The sequence below is a fragment of the Tachypleus tridentatus genome, chromosome 8, assembly GCF_004210375.1.
Source record: "Tachypleus tridentatus isolate NWPU-2018 chromosome 8, ASM421037v1, whole genome shotgun sequence".
Taxonomy (NCBI): Eukaryota; Metazoa; Arthropoda; class Merostomata; order Xiphosura; family Limulidae; genus Tachypleus; species Tachypleus tridentatus.
In genome coordinates this window covers 818,683-834,220 of record NC_134832.1, presented here as the reverse complement: position 1 = coordinate 834,220, position 15,538 = coordinate 818,683, and the positions used below count along the sequence as shown (strand labels likewise).

The window sequence follows — 15,538 nt, the reverse complement described above, 5'->3', positions numbered from 1 at the left end:
CATTATCCTGGGCTTCAGCTCTGCACAGGGGCTTTCCTCACTTCTCCACTTTTAATTCTATTTAACTCCTTTTATTGGCAGTTTAGCCATTGTTTTGTTTTAACTCTTTAATTTTTACATTTTATAATGCTTTTACTTTTTACATTTTTTAAAAGTTTTTTAATGCAGATAACCTAGATGCTTTGCACCAAAATGTGCCAGACAAAAAACCAACCAACTAGGCATGTCTAAGCAGTTAGTATCCCCAGCCTCACTTCTGATCTGTCTGTGTATAGACAATCCTTTATGTACCTGACCATAGAATTCTAAAAGTAACAAATAAAACCTCTGACCAGCAGCTGTAAGGCTATGCCTAAACCTTAAGGTGACCTGTAACCCATGTGTTGCATAAGGGGCTGTTCAGATTAAAAATACTAATAAATGTAGTAACTTGGTTTTGAAAGTGTTTCTGTATTGAACAGAATTTGGTGTTTTAGAATTTTAAGAAATTAAAATGTTGTTTATAGATGTATTCTGTTAAACAAAACTGTATTTATATATGGCATTAAAATAATTAACTTGTTTTGAAATTTATTAAATTCATAATATAATGCTTGCTTACTGTGTTTAGCATAATTTCATTCAAATACATTATCACAGATTAGGATATCATGTGTTTATTGAGGACTTTGTTTTAGGTTTTTTTTCTTATCAGTCAAAAAATGTAAAATAGCATTTAATCACAATTTCTTTACTGAAGTAATGTACAAAATTGTAAACAGGGCTGTCCTGACTGAAAAATCTGTGAATTCCACCCTTCTTTCACTTTGTCTCTGGGGAGAGGCAAGCCCATTTCAAGTGGCGATACAAATACTTGTCAATCTGGTTAAAAATTAGGGATTTTTATCCTCTATTTATATTGCTTGGAATAATTTGTGACTTGTGTAGTATTGAATTCTGGTATTCTGCACTTTTAACAATTTCTTGAGAAACATTTGATAAAACTATCTGGACATAATAAGAATTTCACATGTGAAATCTAAAACTTTTCTGATATATAAAAGTATTTTTAATTTCAAAATGAAAATTATTTTATATGTAAGGTAGGCAACATGTGAAAGAAAAATGGCATGAGAAGACATTGCTTGACAAACCTTAACACTTAATGAATAAATATTTTGCATATAAAAGCATTATGTTTACTGATGATCTGCCCCATTTCATGAACATACACTTATTAATAGAAAAGTTAATCACATGAAAATGCAAAATGGTTAAGAAGTAAGTCCCTGGAACTCAGCACATGCTGAAAGGGTTATTAACCAAATATTGTGGATCTGATTTATCATCATGGAATAAATCATAACATGTGAGAAGTAATATGACTATCATTAGAAAAATGTGTACAAAAGTCTCAGCAAATAGAAGCTTTTTCATGATGAAGTCATAGAATAGCACAAAATGCATTGAGATAGTACTTTTTATCACCTACCTTGAAAAGGGGAGTCAAGTAAGTCAACTTCCAATCTTCTGTCACCTACCCGATTGTAAAGAATGTAGAGAAAATAGTAGTAAGAGGTTCAGATATTTAATTCTTAACCTTCAAAAAACCCTTGGAAATGTCATCTTGACTAGGAGTCCATTTTTCAATTTCTCAATTTTCTATTATCTAGTTCAGAATTAATGTAGTCATCTTGTTTGATTTTATTTACATTAATCAACTCTTCATGATGAGGAATGTTGATTACTTCTTTATTAGTAAAAATAGAAGAAAAAGGTATAATTTAATAACCAGGCATCCCATAATTATCAGATATTAGCCTTCCAATATCATCCCTCATATGTCCTACTTTCATCCTAAAAGTTTTATTTTCAATGTATTCAGACAAAAGCCTTATTAATACAGTATTGTGAGAATATAAGATAAACAGGTCTGGAAAGGCTTTGCAGATTTGTGTAGTTTAGCTTATAATGTCATTAGCTCAAATGTTTTATTGATTATGTGAGGATGGGAAACTTGGGTATTTTTCTTGAACTTTACACAGACAATTTATTTTCTGGTGTTTTAAACTTAATATTTTCAAATATATTTAACTTTTATATAACTCTTTCAAAGCTGAGCTAGATATGTAATAAATCTTTGTCTAATAGTTCTGTCTTATCAGTCAAAATGAATTGTTTTATTATGAAATCAATGATGTAATACAGTTAATATTGCATGGTATATTAGCTGTAGTGAGTGGAAAGGTACCGTTGTATGATGAACTGAACTATTTAGATCTTTTCACCTGTCATTGACTATTTGAGACAAATTTACCTTTTAGTTGTGCTTATCAGATGTGAAATGTGATAAAACATCTAATAATGAATAAGGTAAGAAAAACCTCTTAACAAAATAATTTTAAAATACATAACATGAATGATTTTCTAGAAGGTCAAGCCAACCTGAATTTTTTGGTAGCACAATTCTGTTGTAATTTTGTATTAGTCCTTGAGTAAACAGTATCTTTTGGAACATTATAGCAATCAAATAAAATGTTTATTCATATTTTTTAGTGTTAATACAGTATGCATATCTTCACAAAATTCTATACATTCTCAGTAAACATTAAAATCCTTTTATACCCAAAAATCGGATTTTTTTTCTAAAATTCCTAGAATTTTTTGAGTAAAGATTTTCTCATGCATGTTTATTTTCAAGTGTTGACTGTCCAACATGCAAACTAATTTTATTCTTCAGATTAAAAATACTTTTATGCATCAGAAGAAATTTCATCTTTCACATGCAAAATATTTAACTTCCAAATAATTATAACATTTTTTTTTTTTTTTTTTTGTTAAGAACAAACTTTATTTTTATCTATTATTTTTATTATGTCTCAATGTGGGCTTGGCCAATCTGACTGACTGAGTAAACCACCATATAAAGCATCAAGAAATAGATATAAATCACACTTTTCTTCCATTTTAGAATGACTTGAAACATTTATTTTTTGTGTAATAATTTGATCTTAAATTGCTTTAATCTTGCAACATTATACATTTATATAGTGCCTGGATAACATTACAGAAATTGCAGTGAAATTGTGCATGTGTATTTGTTACCATATCCATCAGTATAAAATTGGGCTTTACTTGGTTTTCTTCCAGTGATCCAGTATTTTATAAAAGTCGCATATCAATTATAGTATGTTATATATGCATACAATTTAATGTATGTTCTTAAATTTCATTTAATTTGCATAAAATAAACAGCAAATAAAGAAGTATAGAAAACAATGATCTACTTACAAACTTCATGTTTGCTACTTCTATAATTTCCTACTTCCTGTCATATTTTTCACATGTAGGATATAAAACAAAGTAATCTTATGGGTTTAATGTATGCATTTTGAAACAAAAAAACAACATAAATTACTCTATCGACACCACAGAATCTCATTAATTTTTCATGCTAAGTAACTAATCTGTGTTTGGGAGTATGTAAGTAAATATTTTGAAAAATGGAAAAGGTTGATGGGAACTGCCTTGGTTACATCACAAAATAATCAGAAAATAAAGATAGGAGGTTCTTATCTTTATATTCTAACTCATTAAGATTGCTACTGTGAGTTTCTAACATGTAATTTTTTCGCAATACTTATTGACATGCATTCATAAAATAGCAGTTCAATGTAATTTGAATACCAGTCTACAAAGATGATGGCATACTGTTTGACCCCCTGATCATAGGAAGACCTGTCAGGATAGGATTGAAAAGATTACAAAACTTACCATAATTTATTCACTAAATCAGTATTACTGTGTGTAGGCCTTTATTAGTTCTAAGTTTAAAAACAACATTAGTGTTGATGGTATCAAGCTACAAACACATTTTTTTCCTGGAGATTATAAAATTCCTTCTGAAAAACACTTTCTGATGTTAGATGTGTTATACTTGTTTAATGACTAGTGTTAATATTGTTTATTTTTTCTTCTCAGATGATGAGAGCATTGTGATTGCTGTAGGAACTCAGTGTAAAAAATGGAGGTTGCAAAGTGGTAAGCTGAAGTTTTTGTGATGCTTAAAAAGTGTAATTTTGAATATGTTATTTTGCCTCCATAACAAATGTTGTTTGGCTAATACATAAACATAATTCATGCTGTAAACTGTAAAATTACAAGATAAAATATCACTAGGATCATGTTTTGTTTATTATTTAGATTCTAATTATGTAAATGTATTAGAGGTCCATAACTGCAAAAAATCAATTTTTAGTATTATTAAAATACTTAACATTTTAAACAAAATTAAACTCAGTTATACAATTCTATTAAATTTGAAGTATGTCTAATTCACTCGCAATAAAATAGCTTTTCATAAGTGAGAAAGCCAAGTATACATGGCAATAGTTTTGTTTTTTTTCATCATCAACCATTCTGTCTTCAAAGAGAATTCAATTATTTCAGCTTAAAATTGTAGACCTCTACTTAATTAAAATTTGAAATTTATAAATTAGCTTTGATATATTAAAAAATAGTTATACAGCTGCTTGTTCTTCTTGTATAAGGATCAAAAAACTTGCAACAAGGAGAGATTTCAGCAAGGCTGAAAAAACTACTAATATTCTTTAACCATGCATATACTTGCTAACTGTAAGGTCATCCAGAATCACGCATGTAGTACAAAGAAATTTAATCTTTTCTTTCTCTTCTAACTTAAACTTTTATGTGGCTTTAACACTAAGTTTAGTAAAAGTAATTGAAATGGAAGTTTACAATTGAACTACATAGCCACTTGTTTGTGTGTGTTCTCAACTAATTAGGAGATATACTACTGGAATAAAAAAGAGGGTTATTGTTTAAGTTGTCTTGTATATCACAAAACTAAACCACTCGTAATTTCTTCTACTGAAGAGTTGTTTGTTGTAAAATGCATATTCTGGACTTCTATTAATGTACTTTTCAGGCTTATGAAGGCAAACAAAGTGATTTACAAACCTGTACCTATCACCCAGGGGTGCCTATCTTTCATGAAGGGTAAGTTCTTGTTTATTTTTGGAGTTTGTAGTTGGGTGCTGTCTTAAAACATGTTCTCTTCATGATAGTGACAGTAAAGACATAATTTTCCAACTTGTTTCATATGAATTGAAAAATTGATAGCCATTGATTTTACATTTATCTGTTTTGTGCTTAAAACTATAGCAATGGGCATGTGAATTACATTTGTCTTGGTCATGATAATCTTTCAGGTAATTATGTCTACAAAGAGTTACTGAGAACAACAAATTATCTGTTGCCCAGAATATTCGGGCAGTTATTATTTTACCACACTCTTCTGTTTTGGCCCTGAGTGGCCAGGTGGCTAGCATACTTGACTTGAAATCTGAGAGACTCAGTTTTGGATGTCCATTCCACCAAACATGCTCACACTTTAAGCCATGGGAGCATTATGATGTCACAGCCAATCCCACTATTCATTGGTAAAAGAATAGCCATAAGAGTTGGCAGTAGGTGGAAATTACTAACTGCCTTCCCCCTAGTCTTTCATTGCTAAATTAGGGATGGCTAGTGCAGATAGCCCTCATGTTGCTTTGCATGAAATTCCAAAGCAACCAATCTTATAATGCCACCTATAGCAATAAACTTACAAGGAATGCACCAATTTAACTTCAGCAAAAAATGTGCCTAGAAAGTGCACAATATTTTTGATGTCTTTTATAAAGTAACACTGAGTGAATCTTTATTTTCACTGTGCTTCAGAAATTGTTACATGCAATGTTTTACTATCCAAAGAACTATGCATCTCTTCAAATCACTGAATTCTTACAGCATAAAACATTTCCACAATCATTTTACAAGTTTGGGATAATTATTTATAATTAGGCCAAAATTGAGTCAGCATGTTTCACAGCATTGAATCGTATTTTTAACACAGCATACTTTGATGTGAAGAATGAAATTCTTGCACATATTCAAGTTTACAGAAAATACTGCATGCATATTGTTTTACGTATAACACCAGTAACTTTTATTACTGTTTGATGATGAACAGGAAAGTGTTTTATAGTGAGTACATCATCTACTATACCTTCAAATTATCCCTTGGTGTGGATTCCTGTACCTGATGAGGGGACCTTGCAGGTATGGTTCTGTCCTTTCAGTTTATCTCCTCTGGGATCTAAACATCCACCCAAGTGCTTGCTGTGCTCGGCGACCCTTGAAGGATCGGAGAGGATCCTGGTGGTTGAGGGGTCCAACCCTAACACACAACTTTGGCCATGAATTCCTGCAAACATGTGGCCCCCTTTGGGTCAATCAACTGGTCCACTTGGTCTGGGGTCAACCAAGTACCAGTGTTGGGTGTTCTCAACAGTTGTGGGCATTGTATCTGATGTTGGTGTTTGGATATAGTGCTCAAGAAACCCTGATGTTGCTGCAGTGTCCTTGTTTGACATTGTAGTGCTGTTCCCTTGTAGGGCTCCATGGTGGGTGGGATCAGTGGGCACCGAACTTTTCCTTTTTTCTTTATGGATACTCCAATTAAAAATCTTAATAAAATAGTGAAAATACGGTCTATAGGTAAATGACCACGTCTTGAAGATTCTGAGCAGCAATCCTCACCATCTATACCACCTGTTATACATAATTTTCTTATATTGCATTCACTTTCAGACAAATCTTTAGAGCAAATGTCCCCTTTTTCATTCAGAAGAGGGACTTGCTAGCTTTCCAAAGTTAGTAAAGAAGCTTTGATCTGGTGATGTATTGGTAGAAACATCCACATCTTAACACAGTGAACTCCTATTGCATTCAAAGGCAATTGGGGATAAACCTATTGAGGTTACATCTCATGCTACTTTGAATTCATCACAAGGAGTTATTGTTGAGAGTGATTTGAAGAACATCCCAGAGCCAGAGGTTCTTGCTGGTTTCTCCACCCAAGGAGTTTCTGCAGTGAGCCATATATTCACTTGTAAAAGATGGAATTATGATGCCAACCATGTTCTCATTCTCGCACTTATGTCACCACGTACATCTGCCACCATCAAGGCAAGTTATCTTAATTTCTTGAGTATGGCCATACATTCCAAACCCTCTCCGATGTTTGCAGTTTCAGCAGATCGGTCACTTGAAAACATCATGTTGTAGTTCCTTGATGTGTGCTCCTTGTAGTGGCAAGGACCATGGTGTCTGTGAAAGTGAATCAGACCTTCACTGCATCAATTGTAAGGGATCTCGCCCATCCTATTTTCGTTCTCGCCCTACATGATTGGAAGAAAACTATGTGCAGGATTTGAAAACGATTCATAACATTACTTATCCTGAGGCTTGGAAGTTGCTATCCACCACTTCATCTTGGACATATGTTGCTGCACTTCATTCCACTACTACAGTGGGAGTGCAGACGGATCTCTCTGTGCCTCCAAATGAGTTTTTTTTCTTGAAACGGTTCGTCTTTCAACCTCCATTGTTATGAATCAACTTCAACACCCATCTCTGTCCCTTCCATACATTCCAACAAATCCCAAGATACCTTTCCTTTGGTTTTGGGTACAGACATTTCCTTGGATACATCTTCTCCCACCCCATGATGCAAAACGATCATTCGTTTACATCCTCAGTCACTGGAAACCTTTTCCAACAGTAGAGACCTGCTCAATCAACCTAGGGAAGGATCCATGGAGGTCGATAGATCTCCCTGGAATAAAGATAGTAAAGAAAAAAGGCGTGGTTGTAAACAGAAGCATTCTCCACCCAATTCACCTACATGCAAATAAAAAAAATAATAAAAAATAATGGCCACCTTGATACAATGGAACTGTCAAGGTTTGTTATAATCTGGAAAACATCAAAACACTGATTGCTTCCTACCATCCTATATATCTTTCCTTGTAGGAAACATTTCTGAAACTTGTCAATACAGTAACCTTTCAGTTTTGTTTTGTTTTTACAGAAATGATGGACTGTATGAAGAACGCGTGCCTGGAGGGGTAGCACTGTTGGTTGATCAGCAGGTGCTCACTTTGTCTTTGCCACTTGACACACCTTTGGAGGCAGTCGCCATCCATGTTTCCTTGGGTCGTACCATTACTGTTTATTCTCTCTACCTGTTGCCTGGAAAGACCTATAAACAATCAGACTTTGATGCTCTCATTGAACAGTTGCTATTTCCCTTTTTAACCCTCGGGGTCTTTAGTGGACATTATCCCCTCTGGGGGAAATGCTGATGTTAATAGGAGGGTTTGCTCTGTAGAGCATATGCTCCCTGATCACAATCTTTCTCTTTTCAGTACTGGTTCTTCTACTTATTTTCATGCACCTAGTCAGTCCTATTGACCTCTCAGTTTGCTCCTCTTTACTATTCTCCCTTTTTTCATGGAGGGTTTACAATAACCCATAAGGCAGTGATCATTTTCCTATAATTTTGAGAGAGACTGGACATGGTCGATGCCACCCGACCCACGTACCCTCGGGGAAGCTGGATCAAGCACACTGCTCTCGTAGAACTTGATCCTGCGATCGTCTGTAAGCCATCAGCAGACGACTGTGTGGCAGCAGTAACTGACTGTATTATAGAAGCAGTTGCTGAGTGTATTCCTAAAACCTCTATACACTTTCCACAATATCCTCGTTCATGGTAGAATCCTGCCTTCCACGTGGCACAGAAGGCTTCAAAATGGACCTGGAATACTTTTCATAGGTATCCCACACTCTCGCACCACATTGCTTACCAGCAGGTCCATGCACATGCTCAGTGGGTAAGATGTTAAAACCAGAAGGAATCTTGGATTAAGTTCACAACCAGCATTTCGACTTCCACCAATTCCAAAGTCATATGGAACAAGATTCGAAAGGTCTTGCTTTCTGATGGCCAGAAAGTAGCTGATACCTGGAGCATCACTGATACTCTAGGTGAAAGCTTTTGCCAGGTATCTAGCACTTCTGCTTCATCTTCCACCTTCTTAGCCAACAAGACTCGTGCAGAGCAGTCACCTCTGTCCTTTTGAACTGATTGTCTCCATAACTATAATCGCTCCTTTATGCTGATGGAACTCAAAGTGGCTCTTCATCAGTCTGGCAGTATATTGGTTGGACATGAGGATGTACACTATGAAATTCTGCACCATCTATCTCCTGCTTCTCTTCCTATTCTTCTACTTGTTTTTAACCAGATCTGGCAGGAGAATGTTTTCCCTGATGCCTGGTGCCATGTTGTTGTCCTACCATAATATCAAATAGCTCAGAACCAGGGCTGGAAAGGCCAACTTCAGGTAACTGACAGTGGTTTTTGTACTTAACTGCTAGTCTTCTTGGCAAGTTTTGATAATTAGTTATGCTACAGAATGTCCTGTACAACTTGTATTACTGTACTTTTTCTCTTAACACTAAACTAGATGTAAACATAGTTTTTACGCTTTTTTTTTAACTTTGTTTTACTTTATCTTAATTTCCCTTTATAAATTTCCTAATTTTACTTTAGTTTTAACTTTTTACTGGATGTTTGGCACAAATAGCCTAGCTGCTTTGTGCCATAAAACATCAAATCAACCAACCAACCTTAAAATTAAGCCATGCCAATAAAAACAGCTACTTAGTCATTGCTGGCCTAGATTAAAATCAGTTAAATATTTTCTTTTTTTATTATATGGTTTTATGTAATATAGAATTCTTATGTATCAAAGTTATTTTATTTATTACAATTTGTCACAATTTGTGATCCAGATTCATTAATGTTTAAAATTGCATACATATTATAACTTACTTTATGGAATCAGTCACAAAATAGTTGTTTTCATGTAGTTCTTACTATCATAAAACTTTGTATCTGACATTAAAATTATTTTACTTAATTTTAGCATCTACATTGCCTTTGAAAAAAAACTTCATAATGTTTGATATCAGCATTCAATAGTTGGAAATAATATATTTTAGAATTGTGAAAAATGGCATTTCAGTACTATGACAAGACCAAAAAACTGGCTCATTCATGCTAATGATGTTTTTGATGTTATAGACAGTACCTTCACAGAAGTAGTGGGTCCTGACTGGATGGGCAAAGTAGTTGGTGTTAGATCTAATGGAGTTTCAGTTAATTAAAGATCAAAAGATAGTGTTGCTGTGAGAAGAAAAATTGTTAAGAACACATCCTTAGCATGTATTGTGGAAGCTACAGACTAGCAATTCAAGTGTGTAAAAAATTTAAATTAGGATACCATACAAAAAAATATATAAATAGTTCACCTAAAGCCCTGTGTGAGCTTAAAGCTTTGGCAGATGTTTTAGAAGAGAAAGTTCTCAAACCACATAAGCTTAGTGGCACAAAATAGGTACCACAAATCAGCAGGGCTCTTGGAATTTTCAACAGTCATGCTGTATATTTCCAAAAGTTCCAGTATTACAGTCACTAAAGTATTCTTAAAGAAAGAGAAAGGGCCAAATATATTGCAAAATTACTGAACAACTTCAGAATGTTTCATTTTATACATTTTCTACAGGATGCTTTGTGTCACTTTAGCAGCAAGTCTTATGTCTCAAGGAGATAGTACCACTGCAGCAGGTTGTTATTGATGCCCTTAGAAATTGCCAATCCTGAGGTGGTTATACCCTTAGAGCAGCCAGGCCAGCAGCAGTTCCTGCAGGAAGTTTGCTCCATGTGGAATATATGGAAGAATCTGGTTGACTATAACTGTCATTTGAAACCTGAAGATGAGCAGCCTGTTCCTCACTTTATTGAAAGGATTCAGGAACAACTGAATGAAAGGTTTGAGACTTCATTTTGTTGGCAGTCTTTCATGTCTGTAATCAAGTCTCCACTACCTATAGAAGTGCACTTGTGTACACTTTGACACTTTGCTCTACTGTATGGGTTGTGATGTCATTAAAGTGGCATGTTAATGGATGAAAGTGAAGGGTTACTTTGCATCAAAACAGTGCATCCTGGACATCAGGAAGGCCACTCTCAACCTGGTTAAAAAAGGTATACCAAACATTCTCATAATCTTTGAAGTGGTTCTTCTAATTCTGGTGTCATCTTCAGTGAGCAAAAGAGGTTTTGCCACATTCATTAGTGTCAAAAAAAAAAAACAGGAGATCCTCTCAAGGAGCAGACATTTTAGAGCTCTTGATGATGGTATCAATTGAAAGACAAGATAGTCATGATTGTCATCCAGCCCCACTCATGGTTGATAAGTGAAAGAGAATTGTGAAGTTTATTGAATTTAATGATGGTGACCCACTACTTACCCTTTTAGAAAGTGGCTGATCTCATTTATGTGTATCATATCTGTATCAAGAAAACTATGCATAAAATGTTTATGTAAGCTGTTGTTCATTTTTTCCAGACATTTTAATTAGTTTTATCAACAATATTTATACATTTAAAAGTAGTTACTGTATTATTGTTAACAAATTTTTAGTTTTAAAAAAAGTATAAACCAAAATCTAACATTGTGAAGTTGTTGTCTTTCTACTTAGTTTTATAATCAAGAATATGAAAATGAGACCATTTATTTGAGGCCATATGTTAGACAGGTTAATCATAGCAGGACAAGTAAATTAAGTGTTTTTTACTTGTCTCATGGACAGCAAGGTGAAAAATTTAATGTTGAGTCATGCTAAAAGCTACAATAATTATTATAATTCACTCACAAATATGTATTGAAAGAAAATTTAGGTGAAACTAATTTTCCTTGATAACTTTGAGATATGTTGTTCAATTCTTGCCTCTTGTAATGCACAAAATTGCACAAGGAGCTGTTGTGCTAATTGCAGATATCAAACTCAAGATCTCAAGCTTGTAGTTGCACATAATATTTTAACATCTGAAGGAAAAGACAATACAAACAGTATCCTTATCTTTGGTATATTTTACATAATGTAGACAGACAAATATTAAGGAGCAAACTAAAGTGTTGGAAGGGTAAAGTGTACTTAAAAAATAGTAGTTGTAAAACTGCACAGTAGTAGAGATGCACCATCTGTTGCATTTTACCACAGTTTGTAAACCTAACATGGAAGATATCAATTTTTACATAATGCTACTTGCTAGATGAGGTTGTGTTGTTTAATCTACCAGTAGATTTGTGTTTGATATGAAATGTGATTGTAATGAATTCATTATCTATTTTTCAGGATGAAATTCTGGTCCTGTTGCAAAAAAAGGACAACAGATTTTGAAAGTTTTTTAGAACAGGAAGGCTGTACCACTGGTAGTCATGTCTGGATTAAAAAAAAAGTATTTTGTTTACTTATTCTTGTTTCTGTATTAAAAAAAAACAACTTTACAGGCAATGCTTGATCTCTCTCTCTCTCTCTCTCTCTCTCTCTCTCTCTCTCCCTCCCTTCCCCCAGCCGTTGAATTAAATTCAAGGTAACACCTTAAACTTTTAAGAATGGTCGGAAAAGAAGTGACTTTTATAGTGTACAAGTTATATTTATGCTCATTGTTGCATCTGAAGGCAACCTGATGCAGAAACCAACCACCCTGTTAGAAAAATAAAAGATGTCTTAGCTGAAGATGACTCCTACCCTGCCAAAATTTGTAGTTGTGTCATCTAGTCTTACATGTCTTATTATTATGTATTAAAAAAAGTTCAACTTTAAGCATCCCAATTAAATTCCCTCTCATTCTTCTCCTGTCAATAATAATTTTGACTTAAATTCTTTTTGCTTTATAATCATTAGATAGGAACTTTAATAGGAAGATTTTAATGTAAACTTTTTTAATTCAGCTTTAATCTATTTCAGAACATTTCCAACACTTGATTCTTCTCATTGTATTGTTTGGTGTAATGTTTTTTGGGAGAAAATTATTTATTGTAGATGACTAAACAAGTCGTCATTGTGTGAGGTGAGTATATTTAGACAATAAAATGCAAAGTTGTAACAACGTGTTAGAGAGGACAAATTGAGCATTAGTTTTTTTATTCCCAGAACATACAGGAGAATAAAGTTTCCTGTCGACATGATTGGCACCAAACTGGATCTTATGTTGTTGTGACAGTGTACTCCAAAGTCCCAAATCCTGACCTTTCTTTTGTAGAAGCCAACCCTGTCAAGCTTCATATGTACATTATATTTGGAGAAGAAAGAGAGATTTTTGACATGGAAATAATTCTTTCAGGGGTAAGCGAACCTAGACAAATTAAAAGGTTGTTTTACTTGCCTTATGAATGAATGCTGCTACCAGTTGACTGCAGACTTAATATCTTATGTACAATCAAGAAGTTCAAGGTAGTATCTGTTGCACAATTTGCTCATAACTGAAACAATTATTATCAAAAGTGGTAATGTTACAAGTGATATTGATATAATATCACTGATCTATTTCACCAGTATTGCTTACTTTTAACATAATTCTTTTTGTCCAAATGTATTTAAATATTTCAAGATATGTACATAAAGCATAAATGTAAACACAATGGATATTTTTGTAACTATAGGAACTTGGGAGTAAAAAAAAAGAATGTAGTAAAACATCATCCACACCACATATACTATATCCAGTGCCAACACCATTCAGTATTAGAGAAAAGGTGCATGCAACTAAGAATTATCAAAATGGCTTAAGATAGTTCAGAAACTCATAGATATGTGTTTTGGGAACAATGTTTTTATTAAAAACATTTGTTTTTCCACAGATAATTAATGTAGAAAAAAGCTCTGTCATTTTTCTTGGAAGCAAAGTAGAAATTAAACTGAAGAAGGCAGAACCTATGAGCTGGAAAACTTTATCTGTACCAGCCAAGAAGCCTGAAAAAGTTGAAGGAATAGATGACGATAACTTAAGTGACTAAGGTCTTGTTATATAATTATGCTACTTTTTACAGTATTAAATTGTATTTGTTTATCGTCACCTCAAATAGCTATCAAAGTACATACATTTGAATTATTGTTAATGATTGTCTGTTTTTATACATCATCTGCAGATGAAAAATTCATAAATCTATGAATGTAATTTTTGAAAGAAAATCATAAAATCTCTCAGCAAGTTGTCATTGGAAAATATTTTAATACTGCATATGCTAAACACCTACAGTCTGTGTAGCTATAGTTTTGAACCATGGCTAAATTAAAAATAAAAGATTTTGATGTGTAGATAATTCTTTTCTTTACAAGTTCTTGAGTTTTATAATTTCCAAGTTGATGTAGAGTGAATTGCAAACACTAACACTTCATCAAACAGCATGAAATAGTTAGAAAAGGTACGTATATGTTTAAGTTGTTTTTATCTCATTAAAAGTCAACAAAATATACCTATCAATGTAGCATTTGTTTTATTGTAAATTAAATGCTTTGCAAGAGTTATGCAATTAAAAATTTATCATGAAATTCAATTGCAATATTTCTAATATTTGGTAATGCCTTATCAAATTTGTGCTTTTAAATAATACCTTTTTTTAAAATATGAATTATTGTTCCATTTTATTAATAAAGAATAATTTGAAACATATCTTGACCAGCATAAGTTTAACTCCAAAACAAGAATACTTAAATGCAATGTGTTTAGGGCTAAGCTTATGTAATAATGCATAAAAGTTCATTGTGTAGTTAATGTATAAAAATGTATGATATACTGAAAAACAAATTACAGAAATGTGGACTGATGACTAAAGTGCCTGTGGCATGACTGTATGTTTGCAGATTGACACTTTTAAAAACTGGGTTTCAGTACCCACAGTGGGACAGATCACAGATAGCCCATTGTGTAGCTTTGTGCTTAATTCTAAACAAACAAAGACTACAATGTACATATGATTTTCTGACCATTGATCTTTTTTTTTTATGCTGTAGTGAAGTTCTTTTCTAAACTTTAGAAATATGACAAAAGAACAATAAGTTTTAAAAAAACTTCATTTTCTTGATAGTGGAATGTTTTTGTTTTTAAGCTGTTTTATTCAGTTTATCATTTTTTAAAAATTGTTGGACTATTTTGTGTAGATTGTCTTATTCAGTTTGTCATCTGAATATACTTGAAATACGAGTTTAAAGTGTACAAGAATATTTATCAAATTTATTTATTCCAATGTTTGAAGAAAAACCACCCATATATCTAAGTTTGCTGAATAAACTAAATCAATGGAAAAGTCATTAAGAACACAATGAAAGATATAGAAAATCTATATGCATACAAATACAATTAACAAAAAATTGAGACTAGAAACATAAACAGTATTTGAATGTGAGAACAGTAAAAAAATAAATGCAGTGAACAATGATCTATTTTTGAAAATGGTAGGCTTTTCTCATCTCGCCAGCAACAAGATGTAATGTTAAACCTTTTAGGTTTATAAGAACTTCCAACTTTTGTCAGGCATGAGATTGGTTCCATTAGATAAAAGAACTGGGAACCAGAGTCCTACTGGGATTTACTTTTATTCAAAACTAATCCAGTAACTAATAAAGCTGTCATGAAAGATAATTGGTAGGTGTTGGACCATCCATGTAACAAACTTAAACTAAGATTAGTGTCAAGGTTAGATACATCTCCTTCACATACATCATCGAAGTACAGATATCTTTATTGGAGTTTTCTGAGATAATACATGAATATATTATCTCAAGTTAAGAAGGAGAT

General features: G+C 33.1%; 1 protein-coding gene across 1 annotated transcript in view; it reads left to right on the top strand.

Annotated features, from left to right (window-relative positions):
* mora (cysteine and histidine rich domain containing protein) overlaps positions 1 to 14,408 on the top strand; it is a 35,398-nt gene extending 20,990 nt beyond the window's left edge. The window contains exons 6-11 of the mRNA XM_076452332.1: positions 3,961 to 4,020; positions 4,183 to 4,193; positions 4,928 to 4,998; positions 12,094 to 12,196; positions 12,895 to 13,086; positions 13,602 to 14,408. Coding sequence (XP_076308447.1) covers positions 3,961 to 4,020; positions 4,183 to 4,193; positions 4,928 to 4,998; positions 12,094 to 12,196; positions 12,895 to 13,086; positions 13,602 to 13,757 — 593 coding nt within the window. The 3' untranslated portion in view covers positions 13,758 to 14,408. The remainder of the gene's footprint in view (positions 1 to 3,960; positions 4,021 to 4,182; positions 4,194 to 4,927; positions 4,999 to 12,093; positions 12,197 to 12,894; positions 13,087 to 13,601) is intronic.
* Positions 14,409 to 15,538: the final 1,130 nt, after the last annotated feature.